The sequence below is a fragment of the Elgaria multicarinata genome, chromosome 3 (assembly GCF_023053635.1).
Source record: "Elgaria multicarinata webbii isolate HBS135686 ecotype San Diego chromosome 3, rElgMul1.1.pri, whole genome shotgun sequence".
Taxonomy (NCBI): domain Eukaryota; kingdom Metazoa; phylum Chordata; class Lepidosauria; order Squamata; family Anguidae; genus Elgaria; species Elgaria multicarinata.
In genome coordinates, this window is record NC_086173.1 from 62,065,481 (window position 1) to 62,079,746 (window position 14,266).

The following is a 14,266-nucleotide window of genomic DNA, read 5'->3' on the forward strand; positions in this document are numbered from 1 at the left end:
ATGATGTACAGCAAAATACCTTTGTTGTAGTTTATCTTCATTTTAAAGGAAATGTGGAGTACAACCTCTGAGGGCTCCTAGCTTTCTGAGTTTGGGTTGTATTTGTTCCTGAAACTAAGAAAAGATTAATACTTTCTGATTTCAGCTTTTAAGATAATTACAAGTAGTTGATCAGTACCAATTTTATTATTATTTATTGAAAGTATTTTTACCCCACTCTTCAGCCGAAATGGCTCCAAGAGTGGCTTACGAAGATAAATAAAACCAAAAACCTTGCTCACAGGCTGACAACCTAAAAGACAAAGCACCAAAGGAAAAAAAATGAGGCGGGAAATGAAAAATAAGTAAGCTCAGGTACTAGTTCTTAAAGTTACATAGCAGTTCTTATAATGACCAGCTGGAATGGAAACAATTCAGGGAGAGGAGGAGCACGATGAATCTGGTCTTTCGGCAGATCCGATGGACTGGCCCTGTTTCCCATCTTTCCCTGATGGAATGGCTGCTGCTAAGTGACAGTTGAGGGAAGGAGGATTCTGATGGAACTGATCTCTCAGCAGAGCTGATGGAGTGGCTCTGCTTCCCATCTCTCCCTCTGCTGCCTGATGGAATAGACTTCCTACTGCTTGATTGTGTTTGCGTAGTAGTAACAGATAGGTGATGGTATTTGAAATATGCTTGAAAATAAGAATTGTAATATTGTGTTAAGCATGATGCTGCCAGTGGGTGGGGAGTATTGATATTGTGTGGATTTCATCAGCTTAGCTAGCTTAAGACACCTAGAACCAATTGTATGTGTGAACAGGGTTAATGGGGTGGATGCCTGGCAGAGTAGTAGTTAAGTTTGGTATTGTTTTTTGCTGAAGGAATTTCACTGCAAAACACAATTTTGGACTAATATTTACTGAATTCAGCTACTGCAAAATAGACTAGAGTTTTCAATGTGTTTAGCTAGTCCAGAACTGAGTGTGATATTTCGCTGGTGTATGGAAAGGGACCCACATCAAGATAAGATAGCGTGCACCTCTGGTCTACTGGCTGGTAGCAAAGACAGTGTGGGGTTAAGCTTAACCTTGTCTCAATAAGTCACTCTCCTCTTTCCAGCACCAAACCTCACGACATGTGAGGTCTGTGGCGCCTGCTTCGAGACGCGCAAGGGTCTGTCCAGCCATGCCCGTTCTCACTTACGTCAGCTTGGCGTGGCTGAGTCTGAGAGCAGTGGAGCCCCCATCGACTTACTGTATGAACTGATGAAACAGAAGGGCAAAGTGGACAGCGGCCCCATCTCTCCAAGCCTTAGCAAAAAATCTGCTTCTCCCAAAGAAGGGACTGCAGGGTCCTCACGGCCAACACTGCCGCCTCTCAACAAAGCTACGGAACGGCCACAAGAGCCACCTGTAATAAACAAAGCAATCAAATCCCCTCCAGGTTTCACCCCCAAGAATGTTGCCCAGCCAGGATCTCCCATACTCAAGAAAGTGACACCTGCTATGCCTGGTTCTCCTCTGCCAAAGAACCCTGACGACAAAAGCCCCAAGCTACCGCTGAGCCCTCTGCAAAGTTCTCCTAAAGCACAGTGGCCACAGCCGGAGGAAGAAGGCCCCTTAAATCTAAGTGAGTCTGTTTGATGCTGATGCTGCTTGCAAACAGGAGAGCTGGCTTGCAGTTTGCAGGGAGCTCTTGTGTTTCGCATTACCTTGTAATGTGACCCAGTGTGGGATTGCCCATGCACAGGACACATTTTACATCTATTGGCTCTGCAAAGGCTGCTGCATTCACACATATCTTGTACATACCACAATAAAGGAAAGGCATAAGAGACAAATTGGATATGCTTGAACGCTTGCAAAAGGGTCCCTTTCTAATTCTTGAAGAATTGCTGAGGTTGTCACTATGGTTCTTTGGTGTTGGTCAGAGGGGCCTCGTTCCATCTCTGAGCTGTGTAAGCAGGTTTTGCCCACTTCTTATTCCTAGACATCCATCTTAACAGATCTCTCTTCCCAAAAGGATCCTGTCCCAGCCTAACTTTGGGAGGGTTAGTCATATTTATATTATTCCTTGGATGTGCCACAAAGCTTCTCAATGTGTCCTTTTGGTTTGTGCCCAGAGACTATGTTAAGTCATTATTGGAAAAGAGGGATATTTCTCCATTGAAGGGACAGCAGCCGTAAACACCATCTGTTTCCTCCCAAAGTCCTGAGCAAAGCTACTCTTTGTCAAAAGAAAAGGCTAAGGCACCTTCTGAGAACCAGGGGATAGCTGTTCATTTAAAAGAAAATTTCTATAATATTCCAGAATAAAGTGTGAGGAGTTTAGTGCTGCTGGTACCTCAGATTTCCCAACTGATGGCAATTTCTACTGCTTCAGAGTCATTGCTTTTTCCCCATTGCAAACTTGCATGTTATCTGTGTTCTCTCCTTGTTTGTGTCTCTGGTAACGTTTGTGGACTTGCAGTTAATGCTGGAGCTTTTTAGTTTTCCTGGAGACTAACATAGCCTTTGTTCTGAGCCTTCTACTGAGCTCTAGTATTCAGGGTTAAGTTTGTTCAGCAATGTTCTCTGAAAACTGGCAGAATTGGTGCAAGCCACCCAGTACCGCTACTTCTGTGTTACATGGTGTTCTTTTGACCTGGAGGGAAATCATGGAAAATCAATGCCTCTACCATTGGTTCAGTCCTTCTAAGCTGCTCTGCAGTTGTTGCTGGTGAAAGAGTAGTGTGTTCTCACTTGGTTTGTCTAGGCAGAGGTAAGTAGAACCATAAAAAAGGGGGGATTTTCTGGTGGGTTTGATTAAGCGTGCCAAGGCCATCCTTTGCCTTGGGGCGGTGGGAACTAACAGTGCATGAGGCTTTTATTGCAGTTCCTCCCATTGTCTCACCATAGCACCAGTTGTATAGAAAGTATCAGATGCTCTACCAGCCTATCCACAGTGCAGCTGAATCCTATACTTCTTTCATCTGGCTATCTTCAGTTCAAAAAACCATTTCCAAATCCCTGTTCGGTGCTGATCAAAGGGTATTATCGGAAGCAACAGACTGTTGTTCTAATGTTGTATCCTAATTTAAACTGAGCACTGGAGTTCTTAGATATGTTGCAATTCTGCCTTAATTCTACTATTGAAAAGGTGTTTTATAACTGTTTCCCACTCCCATTTTGTAGTCCATCTCTAGATGTAAGTCTTTACACCAGGACTAGATATTTTCCTTATGCTTCATATTCTAAAAATCACTGCAAAAATTTCTGCTTTTATGTTCTTTGTTGGTTGGCTTTGTCTTGGCTGATGAGATTTTGAACTGTGTTTTATCTAGCCTGTTATATACCCAAGATGAAGTTTATAATCAATAACTTTCTTTTTTCTAAATAGTTTACATGGCTTCTTTGAACATTCATGACAACTTGAATTTACATGTGACAGAAATTGGCATAAATCTGCATGAACTAAATTAAGCTGTTGAAGTAGCAGTTCTGCACCTACTGAATAACAACAGTTATCAATCCTGATGTCAGCCCAATTCCGGCTAATTCTTGCTATACTACATGTTGATGGACCAATATGTTCAGTAGCACTGAAAGTTATGGCAGGGCTGTTTTAAGTCCATCTTTATTTTGAAATCAAATCTAAAGTTTAACACTGGATTGAAAATATTTCTAGAAACCTACAGGTGTGGGCCATGAGTACATTTTGGAAAGTGTCCATCTTAGCTTTGTGCCACTGTTGGGATTCCTGTGTAGATGTGATTCTTCAGTCTGAAGGCATGGAATGCTAGGCAAATGCTTTGGACCTCTTAAATTGCCAGTTTGTGTTAAATCTTTAAAGCGACTCTTGTTCTGTTTGCCATCTTGTTTTTCTGGCATGAGCACAGTTGGAAGCTTTGCTAAATCTGGGAGTAGTGCCATCTGACACTGTGGCTAGTTTTTCATACTGCCATTCTCAAAAGTTACAAGTTTCCAATGCCTGGTGGTTTAAGCTGAGATGAAAAAGGCTTGAGCATCATGTTTTCAGGAAAGAGAATGATTGGTTGAAAACTTGACCTGGGCCAGTGAAAGGAAATCTGATTAAACACAAGTCTTCTGCAGGCATTTCTGCTTAACTATTAAGCTAGCAACAGTGAATAACACACCCTTCCTTTTGGGCTGCCTGTAACAGGTGCTTGAGACACATTCTCTGTGTGTTCGTATCTATTGTGATCAATGTGTGTTTTTTTTCCGCAGCTGTAGATAGTGACTCGGGCAGAGAAATTGACTGCCAGTTATGTGGTGCCTGGTTTGAAACCAGAAAAGGGCTGTCGAGTCACGCTAGAGCCCACCTGAGACACCTGGGAGTGAGCGATCCAGATGCTAAAGGATCTCCTATTGATGTTTTAAATGATCTCATCAAAAGCGAAGACTTCAAAGGCCGTCTTTCCTCTCTCCTCCCTAGTGAGAGAGAATCATTAGGGGAGCCGGGGAGCTCTGATGGACCCAGCCCAAAGAGCACATCAACAGCAGCGCCTGCTACAGGCATGAAACAAGCACACTCACCAAGGCCTTTGGGCAAACAGCCATCTGTACTATCACCTCACTCCCCTCCACCATCCAAGAAGCTGAAGCCACATGGCCACAGGCTGTCAGCTGTGGCCAGTCTGCAAAGGAAACAGGGTCTTTCTTCCAGCTCGTATTGGGCATCAGATGCTGAGATGGCTCCACTCAATCTCTGTAGGTTCTATCAGCACTGGCTCCTGTCCCCCTCCTCCTCTCCCTTCCCAGTCTTGTTTATGTGACATGGAGCTGTACACCTAGAATACACCTAGAAATTCAGGCCCCTTGCCATTTCTTATCATGTGTCTGATAAACAGTGAAGGGGGTGGGGAAGCAAGCTCTTTGGCCCACATACACTCCATTGCCGTTACCCTGCAAAGCTTTTTCTGAACTCTGTAATGCAGCTTTCCCAGCTGGCCTCTGTGCGTGCTGAAGTTACTCCTCCTCTGTTTGGGCATTTGCTCCATGGTTGCACCTTGCTCCAAATGGATGCCATCTTCCTGACCCAGATAGAACGAGGCTATATGCTTGGTTGCTGTACAGTTAGGAGTTATACAAGAAGAGTTTGGACTCAACAGATTTGCTGCAGATGAGGGGGAAATTACTTTGCTATTTGAAGGGAAGGGTATGCAATCTTATGCAGCCTGAGCCCTTTTGTGGCCATTGGTTGGACTCTGACAGCTGCTTCTATTATTATTATTATTATTATTATTATTATTATTATTATTATTAATACTACTACTACTACATTTATATCCTGCCTTTTTTCCTTCTTAAGGAACCCAAGGGTGGCACACATAATCCTCCTCCTCTCCATTTTATCCTCACAACAACCCTGTGAGGTAGGTTGGGCTGAGAGTCTGTGACTGGCCCAAACTCACCGTGTGAACTTCCATGGCCGAGTGGGGACTGGAACGTGCATCTCCTGACTCCCAGTCCAACACTTTAGCCACTACACCACACTGGCTCTTACACTTTCTCGAGCGCTCATTGACTTTGCTCAGTGTTTGCAGAATGCTCAGTACTAATATCTTTCTCCTTGACATTTAATATCTTAGCAGTCACAGAGCAAGGAAGAAGATTCCTTCTTGTTTTGCTATTTACAAGTTCAGCAGGGCTTTAAATTGACGCTACATCCCATTCCAGGGATGGAGGAGACAGGTGCCAAAAGGTGATGGGATTTCAGCTATTTCTTTCCCTCAGTGCAAGGAGAATAGAGGGGACCAGGCAAAGGGTTATCTATGTACCAGTGATTTAAAGCACTTTGATAGTAATGAGCACCCCCATATTGAATGGCGTGTTTCACTCCTTTGCATTGGCTGTTCTGCATTACCTAAAGGAAGCTGCATGGCTCTGGCTTATGGTGGCAAATACAGAACATTTGGTGGTTCTTCCCCAAGCACATCCTTGGAAGTGAGACTCCTCTGAATATCCTGATAAGGAGAATTAAGCAGGCATTGCATTCTGGGATAGGAAAGGTATTCAGCATTTTCCTTTGTTGGATTAGCTGTTGAGATGTACAGCTAGCCAGTGTGCTTGATCCAGATACGTTTTGAAAGAGACTGGGATAGCTGTCATGGGGAGATCTAGCCTTCATGCCGGATTCGTTTGTACACACCTTGACATCTTCCTTCAAAAGTTGGATGGAGTTTGGAGGAAGAAAAGGCTTACCGCTTCTGAACTGCCTAAACACTAGAGAGATAATCTCATAATGTAGGATCAGACATGTTTTTTATTTGGCAGTGCTTGCTCTTCACTGTTTCTTGTCCATGTCTCCAGTGTCCCCTGCTTTTACATCCTACCCCAGCTTTCATGCTTCACAGGAATTGTCGGTGATTTAATTTTCTTGCTGGTGGTTTAATTTATTTCTTTTGGCCAAGCTTGTTGAGGTATCAACTTTGCCTTCTGTAAAACCCTTGCGCTATGTGCCTGCTTCATACTGCCTCCCAGGGGAATAATCTAGTTGGTGCCCACATCACATGCTGCTGTCTGTCTGATCTTTCATTCAACAACTATAATTGATTGTCTCTTCTCTCCTCTCCTTCTCCTCAGCCTCTGGAGCAGAACCTGTGCGGGACATCAGGTGTGAGTTCTGTGGTGAATATTTTGAGAACCGGAAAGGGCTCTCCAGCCACGCCAGGTCACATCTACGTCAGATGGGGGTGACTGAGTGGTATGTGAATGGTTCCCCTATTGACACACTCCGGGAAATTCTGAAACGGCGAGCCCAGCCTCGGACCAGTAACTCCCCAGCACATGGTCAGAAATCAATTGCCACATCTGTTCTTGGAGGTTCTCTGGAGCCACGCGGTCCAGGGGAGAGCCATATGCCTACAATCCCTAAGAAGGCACAACAGCCAGGGAGCCCCATGGGGCACTCTCCTACCACTTCTCCTCCCACTGCTAGGAAAATATTCTCAGGGCTTCCTTCTCCATCTCTTCACAAGAAACTGAAGCAAGACCAATTACGCATGGAAATCAAGCGGGAAATGATGTCTGGGGGACTCCACAATGAATCACATCTGTCTGACAGAGCTTGGTCACCACGAGAGGAGATGTCCCCACTCAATCTCTGTAAGCACTATAAATGGGGATCAGATATCTAAAGCTTTGGTATAGGCAAGAATGCATGTTGGAATAGGTTCGAAATTAGGGATCAGGCTGATGGTTATTTTCTCAGTTAAAAAAAGGGGTAATGCCTGGTAATTAAGAGCCTGGGTGCCATCCCAACAGTTGTGTGTTTGTGTGCACATGCTTGCACTGGTTTTTGCACTGTAGATTTTGGGAACTTGTAACTATGCTGAATGGGTTGTTTATGAAATGTTTGGAGGCTAAAATTGTAAGTATTTAATACCTTCTTTGTACAATGAGAACCCTTTATAGGTCCTATTTGGCAAAATACAGGTGTCTAGCTGCACTTAATTACAAATGCCCAGTCATCCTGGAACTAGTGGAGCATTGAGCAGTATACTGGCTTCAGGCTTGGGTAACGAGAGTGTAGAACCAGTTTAGCCCTGAAGTTTGATGGGTGGTTTTAGAGAAGTCAGTATATCAGAAAAAATGTGATTAGTACTTCACATTTTTTTGTGTATGGAAAAGTGCTTCAGAATTAAACAAGGGCATTTTGAGAGGGTGGCATGACTTGTTGCTAATTCCTTGTCTTTGGATAGTAACTATTCTTTGTGCACTTTCGTCTGTCCCTTGCAGCCTCTCGTGCTGACCCTGTGCGGGATATTCGTTGTGAGTTTTGTGGCGAGTTTTTTGAAAACCGGAAGGGGCTCTCCAGCCATGCCAGATCTCACTTGCGCCAGATGGGAGTAACTGAATGGTCGGTCAATGGCTCCCCCATTGACACACTGCGAGAAATCATAAAGAAAAAGAACAAGCCATGCTTCATAAAGAAGGAGCCAAACACAATGAGCATTGAACTTCCGAAGGCCATGGGGGAGGATGGAGCTGACCCTAAATCCCCTGAGAAAATGCTACAGCCCATGGCCTTGTCCCCGCTGGGCGGGAGGACTGGGAAACCAAACCTTGTTCGGGAGGTCTCTCTGTCTCCACTTAAATCACAGGAGGGATTCTTGACACCACTCTCCGCTAAGCGCCCACTATCAGATGAACGGCTGAGTAACCACAGTGAAATGAAGCAAAAAACCTACATCCAGACCGAATTGCCATTCAAAGCCAAGCATGTGCATGAAAAGCCCACTCATACATGTAAGTGCTACTTCAGAAGGGGGAGGGGATATGGCTGGGATCCAGAGAAAACTTGGTATTCTGTTGCAGGGCCTTGTGAAATTGAATTGCTTTCTGGCTTGGCGTTGTGGGTGAAAGGGGAGGGGTGGTGCAGCAGTATACATAGTTTATTCAGATAATAAATTGTTCACTGCAATCTTTAGAAAAGGCTTTTGATGCAAGCCAACATCAGCAGGCATCAGCCAATAATCCTGGATAATGCATTGCCACTCCTCCTTCCCTGGTATAAGTTTAACTAGGCTATACACAGCCTCTGGCTGACAAGGAGTTATTTCACCATCTTTGGGGATTCAGACATCAGGTAAATCAATAAATGGCGTAAACCCACATGCGTTCAGCTTTAGGCCCACAAGTGGCCAAAGATATGCAACTTGCCGATTTATGTGCAAAGGATTGTGACATTTAGTTTGCTTGGCTTGTGGGATTTATTAGTGTCAAAGTGGGCCTTTCAGTCTGTCAGTCTCAATCCCAGAGGACGTTTTATGGGGAAATAGAAGTAGGGACATGGAGCAAATAAAACCTAGTGCTCCACTCTTGAACTGCTGCTGCTTAAGTCCTTTACTGAGGATTTTGCTCAGTCTAGCTCCCTACCATTTCTGCTCCCAGCCAGTGAAGCCTGCTGTGAACTGTGCGGCCTCTACTTTGAAAACCGCAAGGCACTGGCCAGCCATGCTCGTGCACACCTCAGACAATTCGGAGTGACTGAATGGTGTGTGAACGGCTCCCCAATCGAGACTTTGAGTGAGTGGATCAAGCATCGCCCCCAGAAAGCCGGAGCCTATCGCAGCTACATCCAAGGTGGGCGGCCCTTCACCAAGAAGTTCCGCAGTGCCTCTCACGTCCGTGACAATGATGCTTCTGGAAAGAGAGCTCCCCTGAGCCTGCAGGCAGGCAGCCCTCCACTGGTGAGCAGAAGCCTAGCTGGGGAGATGGTGCCCAGTGAGCCTAGTAAATCTGTGGATGGTGGCAGCATTGGTGGCGGCGGTGGCAGCAGCAACGGCAGTGAGCGACCTGCAGTCACATCACCTCTATCGCTGGTAAAGGTGGAGGAGCATCAGCAGCATAACATCAACAGTGAGTCATTGGTCCCAAATTGCCTGCAGAGGGCCCATCACAAACCTTGCTGGACAGTCAGAGGAGGCCTTGTTAGAGGAGGCACTAACTTCCTCATGGGGGAAGAGGATTTAGACACAGATCTGATTTCCCACTGTTCCCAAATCCCTCACTGGGATCTCTGCCTTGTCATCCTAATATTTTGGCTAGTTCCAGCAAAGGGCATTGGTGAAGCTACCTAATAGAGTGGTACTTTAAGATCTTAGTCATAGTGGAAACAGGATGACAATGCTGTTCCTCTAGTTTCTCTGCTCTTGAGCAGGCAAAGTTGTTTAGGAAATTCTGCATGGCTTTTCGACTTCTTTAAACCTGGTTTCCCCTCCCGCCCCCACTAGCCTTTATTTTCTAAATCAAACTAATTTTCATCCCAACTCTGTCACAGCCAGTTCTGTTTGCTGTATTGCACCATCCTGCCTCATATTAATCTTCTGTTATTAGAGTTTGAACGGAGGCAGGCCAAGCCCATTGAACCTCCTCTACCTCGGGAAGAAGAGACCAGTGATTTGCAGCAGAAGGCTGAAGAGGTCCGCCAGCCACCCCCCAGAGTGAGACCTGTGCCCTCCTTGGTTCCTAGGCCACCACAGACCTCACTGGTGAAGTTTGTAGGCAACATCTACACTCTAAAATGCAGGTTTGTGCCATTGCTCCATCTTGCCATTTCCCCTTTCTACAGTGAAGTTTGAATAATGGGCAGCATCTCTGACTATATTGTATATGGTGTAATCTCAGATGTATTACAAGGACAGTCCTTATTGCTCCAGGCCTCTCAGAGGCAGGCTGAGAGATGAACAGGCAGTCTCTCTTCCTCTCCCCCTCCCCCAAGAGTTCCCTTTTAGAGGGTTTCACTATGAACTTTGTGATTAATAATTCTTCAGATTGACTTGAATAGACATTGTGTTCTCTTTGTGCAGGTTTTGTGAAGTGGAGTTCCAAGGGCCCCTCTCCATCCAAGAGGAGTGGGTGCGGCACCTCCAGCGTCACATCTTGGAAACTAACTTCTCCAAGGCAGATGCCTTGCGAAGTGGGACCGATGTGCCTGTGGCACCACCTGTAGCTGAGGCCCAGTAGCAAAGCTCTTAGGAAGCACCAGCATTCCAGGGTTTCTCCCTCACCTTTCCAAATGAACAAGATTAATTGTTAACAAACAGGGGTGAAAGCAGTATTTGACCTGGGTTCCACAGCTTTGCTAGAGGCCAGGTGTCTGTAGACTTACTTGGACTTTTGAGGGGGGGGGGCTTGGGAGAAGAGTCCCAGAGTTTGAGCACTAAATAAACCATGCTGTTTTTGTTGGAGATGCTCCTTATTGACGGCAGTGGTATTCCAGACTGGAGTTTGCTTGTGTGCATTCTGTCTGCACAGAGGGAAGGGTGTGGAACAAAGTAAAATGGGAATTTCCTTGTCCTTCCAGTGAATGCAGTTTCTCCAAAGACACACTCTCATTACAAGGAGGAAGCATACACTTGCTCTGTTGCAGTTCAGAGTGTAGGAGATTTGATGGTGAGAGTCGTGAATATGAGGTTCTAGTGAAAGTTTTGAACACGAGGGTCTGTTTGAGGCCATGCATACTCAAGCTGGGAGGGTGGAAGCAGAGCTACATTGCTCTGTGGGGAAAGCTGTTGATTCTGTATGTGATCCTAGAGTTAATGTCTGTTTGACTCCTTAGGTGACAGGTCTTTAGTTTCTGTAGACGTTGGATCCTATTGTGCATGTTCACATCCCCTAACCTATGTGTAATAGGGGTCTCAGTACCACCCCCATTAAAGGGGAAATCATGAACTCCTTGACCATATACATTTCCCCATTTCCTCTCTTCCTGAGGTTATCCCTGTCCATTTCATTGGGACCCTGTAGGGAATCCAATCCTGCCATATTGTGGCAATGAGATTTTGGCAGAGGTGTATGGTTCTTTCCCATCTTTAGCCTTGGGCTTAAAAATGGCTAATGATGTCCTATAGGTGACCTCTGCCTGAAATCAGGGATGATATGTCCTTCTGGCCAACTCTGGGTAAGCGAGTCTATCCAAAAGTACCTGAAGGGCTTGGGGCAGCATGGTCTTGTGGACATCTTGGTGGAGGGACGCTGTGTTTCTCCTTTCTCACAGGCACTTGGTGCAGTTCCCAAAGCAGCAACAGTAGGTCTTACTGGAATTTCTGTTTTCCTGTTCTTGGTCACTGTTGCTCTCCTCTCTCTCTTCATAGAACCTCAACTTTTTAAACTCTAGTTTTGTGTAGAAATAACAAGCATTCGTTTTTATTTGGAACCCAGGCTGAGCAGAGCCTGGAGGGAAATTACCTTTTAACTTTTTCAATGGACATATTCTGGTTATTACTGTACCTAGGAATATGTATATTAGATTAAACTTCTGTTCTGGAAACAAAAATAGAGAATCTTGAGTGTGTGCTTTCTGATTCTCTGTATAAACGTGGGTGAGATGGAGAATGTACTGTGGTTTCTCCATAGAGGAGAATCCAAGAGTCTTACCAGTGGATGTGGAAGCTGCTTCCTGAAGAAAATCGTGGGCTCCATTATCCAGCATATGTGGAAACTGGCAGTATCACTTGCTTTTTAAGTATGCCTTAGTAAATGAGTTTTTGAAGACTATGCTTTTTAAAAAATTGCTTTCATTTTCCCAGCATTGAGAGTATTTCTACCTTCTCAGCAGGCAATAAATTCTGAACCAAAGTCGCACAGGAATTAAGTAGAACAGATAATGAAGGCCTTGCATGAGAGTGTGATGACATCATTGAAGGCTCACTATCATCAGAGGTGGGCACATATTTCGCCATATGCAACTTCTTCCTCTGTTTTTGATGTTTAAAATAATTCTCCTTTTATAAACTATCCTCCGAGAGCAGCATAGTCACATTATGAAATCAAAGCCACTATACTAAGCCTTTTTCTCCACAAACACATAAAATATAGAAGGAAGCCCCAGCACAAAACAGCATGATATCCTCAACCTTTGTTGCACCAAGTTTCTTTTAGATTGAAGCAGGATTTGATCGTTGATTTCAATCTAGGTATCCAACTAAAGGTATGTGGAAATCTCACAGCACCAAGTGATGCAGTGGTGAGGGAAATCTTCATAGTATATAAGGGCCATTTTCCAGAAGCTTGACTAGTGTGATAACATAGTCATAAATGTTGCATTGATGAGCTATGGCCATGTCACTTCCCATTCTTCTGTGCTAAGAGCACAGGGGTGGGTAGGAGTAAGTGAAATGGTTACGTTTGCCATCACTTTAAATTAAGGATCAGCAACACCATAACTTTCCACCCAGCTTCATGTGGTTGGACTGAGGAAGAATTAACCTGGGACGGGGAGTAGGCGGAATTGTGTGTCCTGCAGCAGTTTGCAGGAAAGAAGTGTTTTAATACAACTTTTAAAAGAAAAAATACAGATGGCAAGCACCATCTTAAAAGAGTCTTTCCCCCTTCTCTTGCATCCAGGAGGATTGCCTCTTCTAAAACGCTTGTTATGACGCATGCATCATCTTTAAAACAAAGTATATTTCTTGCTTCAAGAATATTGCTTTTACAACTCTGCAGATATAATTGATCAACTAAAACTTATATGATTAATTGATTTAAAATTCCTTTAAATTGGGATGCAACCCTGTTTAGAAAATTTGGAGCTTTGTTACCTTTTGGAATTGACTCTTCCCTTGTGCATCTTCATAGGCATTAAGATCAGAAGGAGCTTCCTTGTTAAGACTCCTTGAGATTTTGGAGTTGAGCCAGCTATTTGTTCCCTGGAGTTGGCTTGCCTCACTAATGAAGTTTAGTGTTGCAGTAGGGAAAGATGTTATGGCTGTTATATCTTTTGGGTATTTTTTTTTACAGTAGACTGCCCTTTATGCTGTTTGATGTCCTCTCCCAAAAGAGCTTGCATTCATCCTATTAACAAATTAGAGAGTAAAACTCTTGAATCCCTTAAAGAGAATAAAACTGTTGAATCCCTTAGTTTAACAGGCTAAAACCTCAAAATATGGGTTCTAGTATAGGCTATGCAGCATTACATGGTGGGGGCAAGGTGGGATGTTAATAGGAAAATACAGAATTTTCTACGGGGCCATTCAGGACAACTTAGGTTTTCTGAAAAGGCTGAGATGGCACTACCGTGTGTGTCTATGTAATGGTGCTAAGCTGTAATAGTATTATGACCCTTCTTCCCTGCAATCATTTATCATGAATATAGTCAATGTCAGACTATTTCCCAAGGCCCTCAAGTAACTTGCCTACACCTGGTTTTGCTGCAAAACATTGGGCAAGAATTCTTTTATTTCATTTTCTTCAAACGCTTTGATATGCATTTTGTGCTTTCTCTTGTCTTGTGAAATTGAGCAAAAAATGAGACTACTAATCAAGGCCTAGACTGAGTAGCACTTGAGAGTACATTATAGCATAGTTCCTTCTGATAGGAGGCAACATTAATAATATTAAACTATATAACTTCCATGATTAAATCCACTTGGGGTGCCTTTTTTAATGAATGTGTGACAAGGCTTAACTTTTGGCTAAGGCTGGCACGTTATCAGAAACCAGAGAATGTCCTCACACAAATGACCGATGAAACAACGATTTTCACAGAGGCCTTAAACATACTCGAAGACCAAAAGACCCACACAGCCAAGAAAGAGGCCTTAAATGTATTTATTATTGCTATAACATGCAATGAAGAAGAAAAAATTCCCAACTGTGGAGAATTCCTTTATCTAGAACTTGAGATTCTTGTAATAGCAGGTGCATTATGTGGGAGACAAATCTCTGGTGCTGGGCTGCAACTAGGGTCATGTACACACCACTGCTGAGTTCTTCTAATCTCCTACCACTAATACATTTATGAAATGGAAACCAAACATAAATGAAGAGACACAGAAAGA

At 44.1% G+C, this 14,266-nt stretch overlaps 1 protein-coding gene across 7 annotated transcripts in view; it reads left to right on the plus strand.

Annotated features, from left to right (window-relative positions):
- Positions 1–10,673, plus strand: part of WIZ (WIZ zinc finger) — a 60,141-nt gene extending 49,468 nt beyond the window's left edge. For 6 of the 7 annotated variants that reach the window (XM_063120449.1, XM_063120451.1, XM_063120448.1 and 3 more), the window contains 7 exons: positions 1,102–1,611; positions 4,209–4,691; positions 6,567–7,088; positions 7,722–8,231; positions 8,877–9,344; positions 9,822–10,014; positions 10,295–10,673. In XM_063120449.1, the coding sequence (XP_062976519.1) occupies positions 1,102–1,611; positions 4,209–4,691; positions 6,567–7,088; positions 7,722–8,231; positions 8,877–9,344; positions 9,822–10,014; positions 10,295–10,451 (2,843 nt within the window). In that variant the 3' untranslated portion in view covers positions 10,452–10,673. The remainder of the gene's footprint in view (positions 1–1,101; positions 1,612–4,208; positions 4,692–6,566; positions 7,089–7,721; positions 8,232–8,876; positions 9,345–9,821; positions 10,015–10,294) is intronic. The other variant, XM_063120455.1, reaches the window with a different exon arrangement.
- Positions 10,674–14,266: the final 3,593 nt, after the last annotated feature.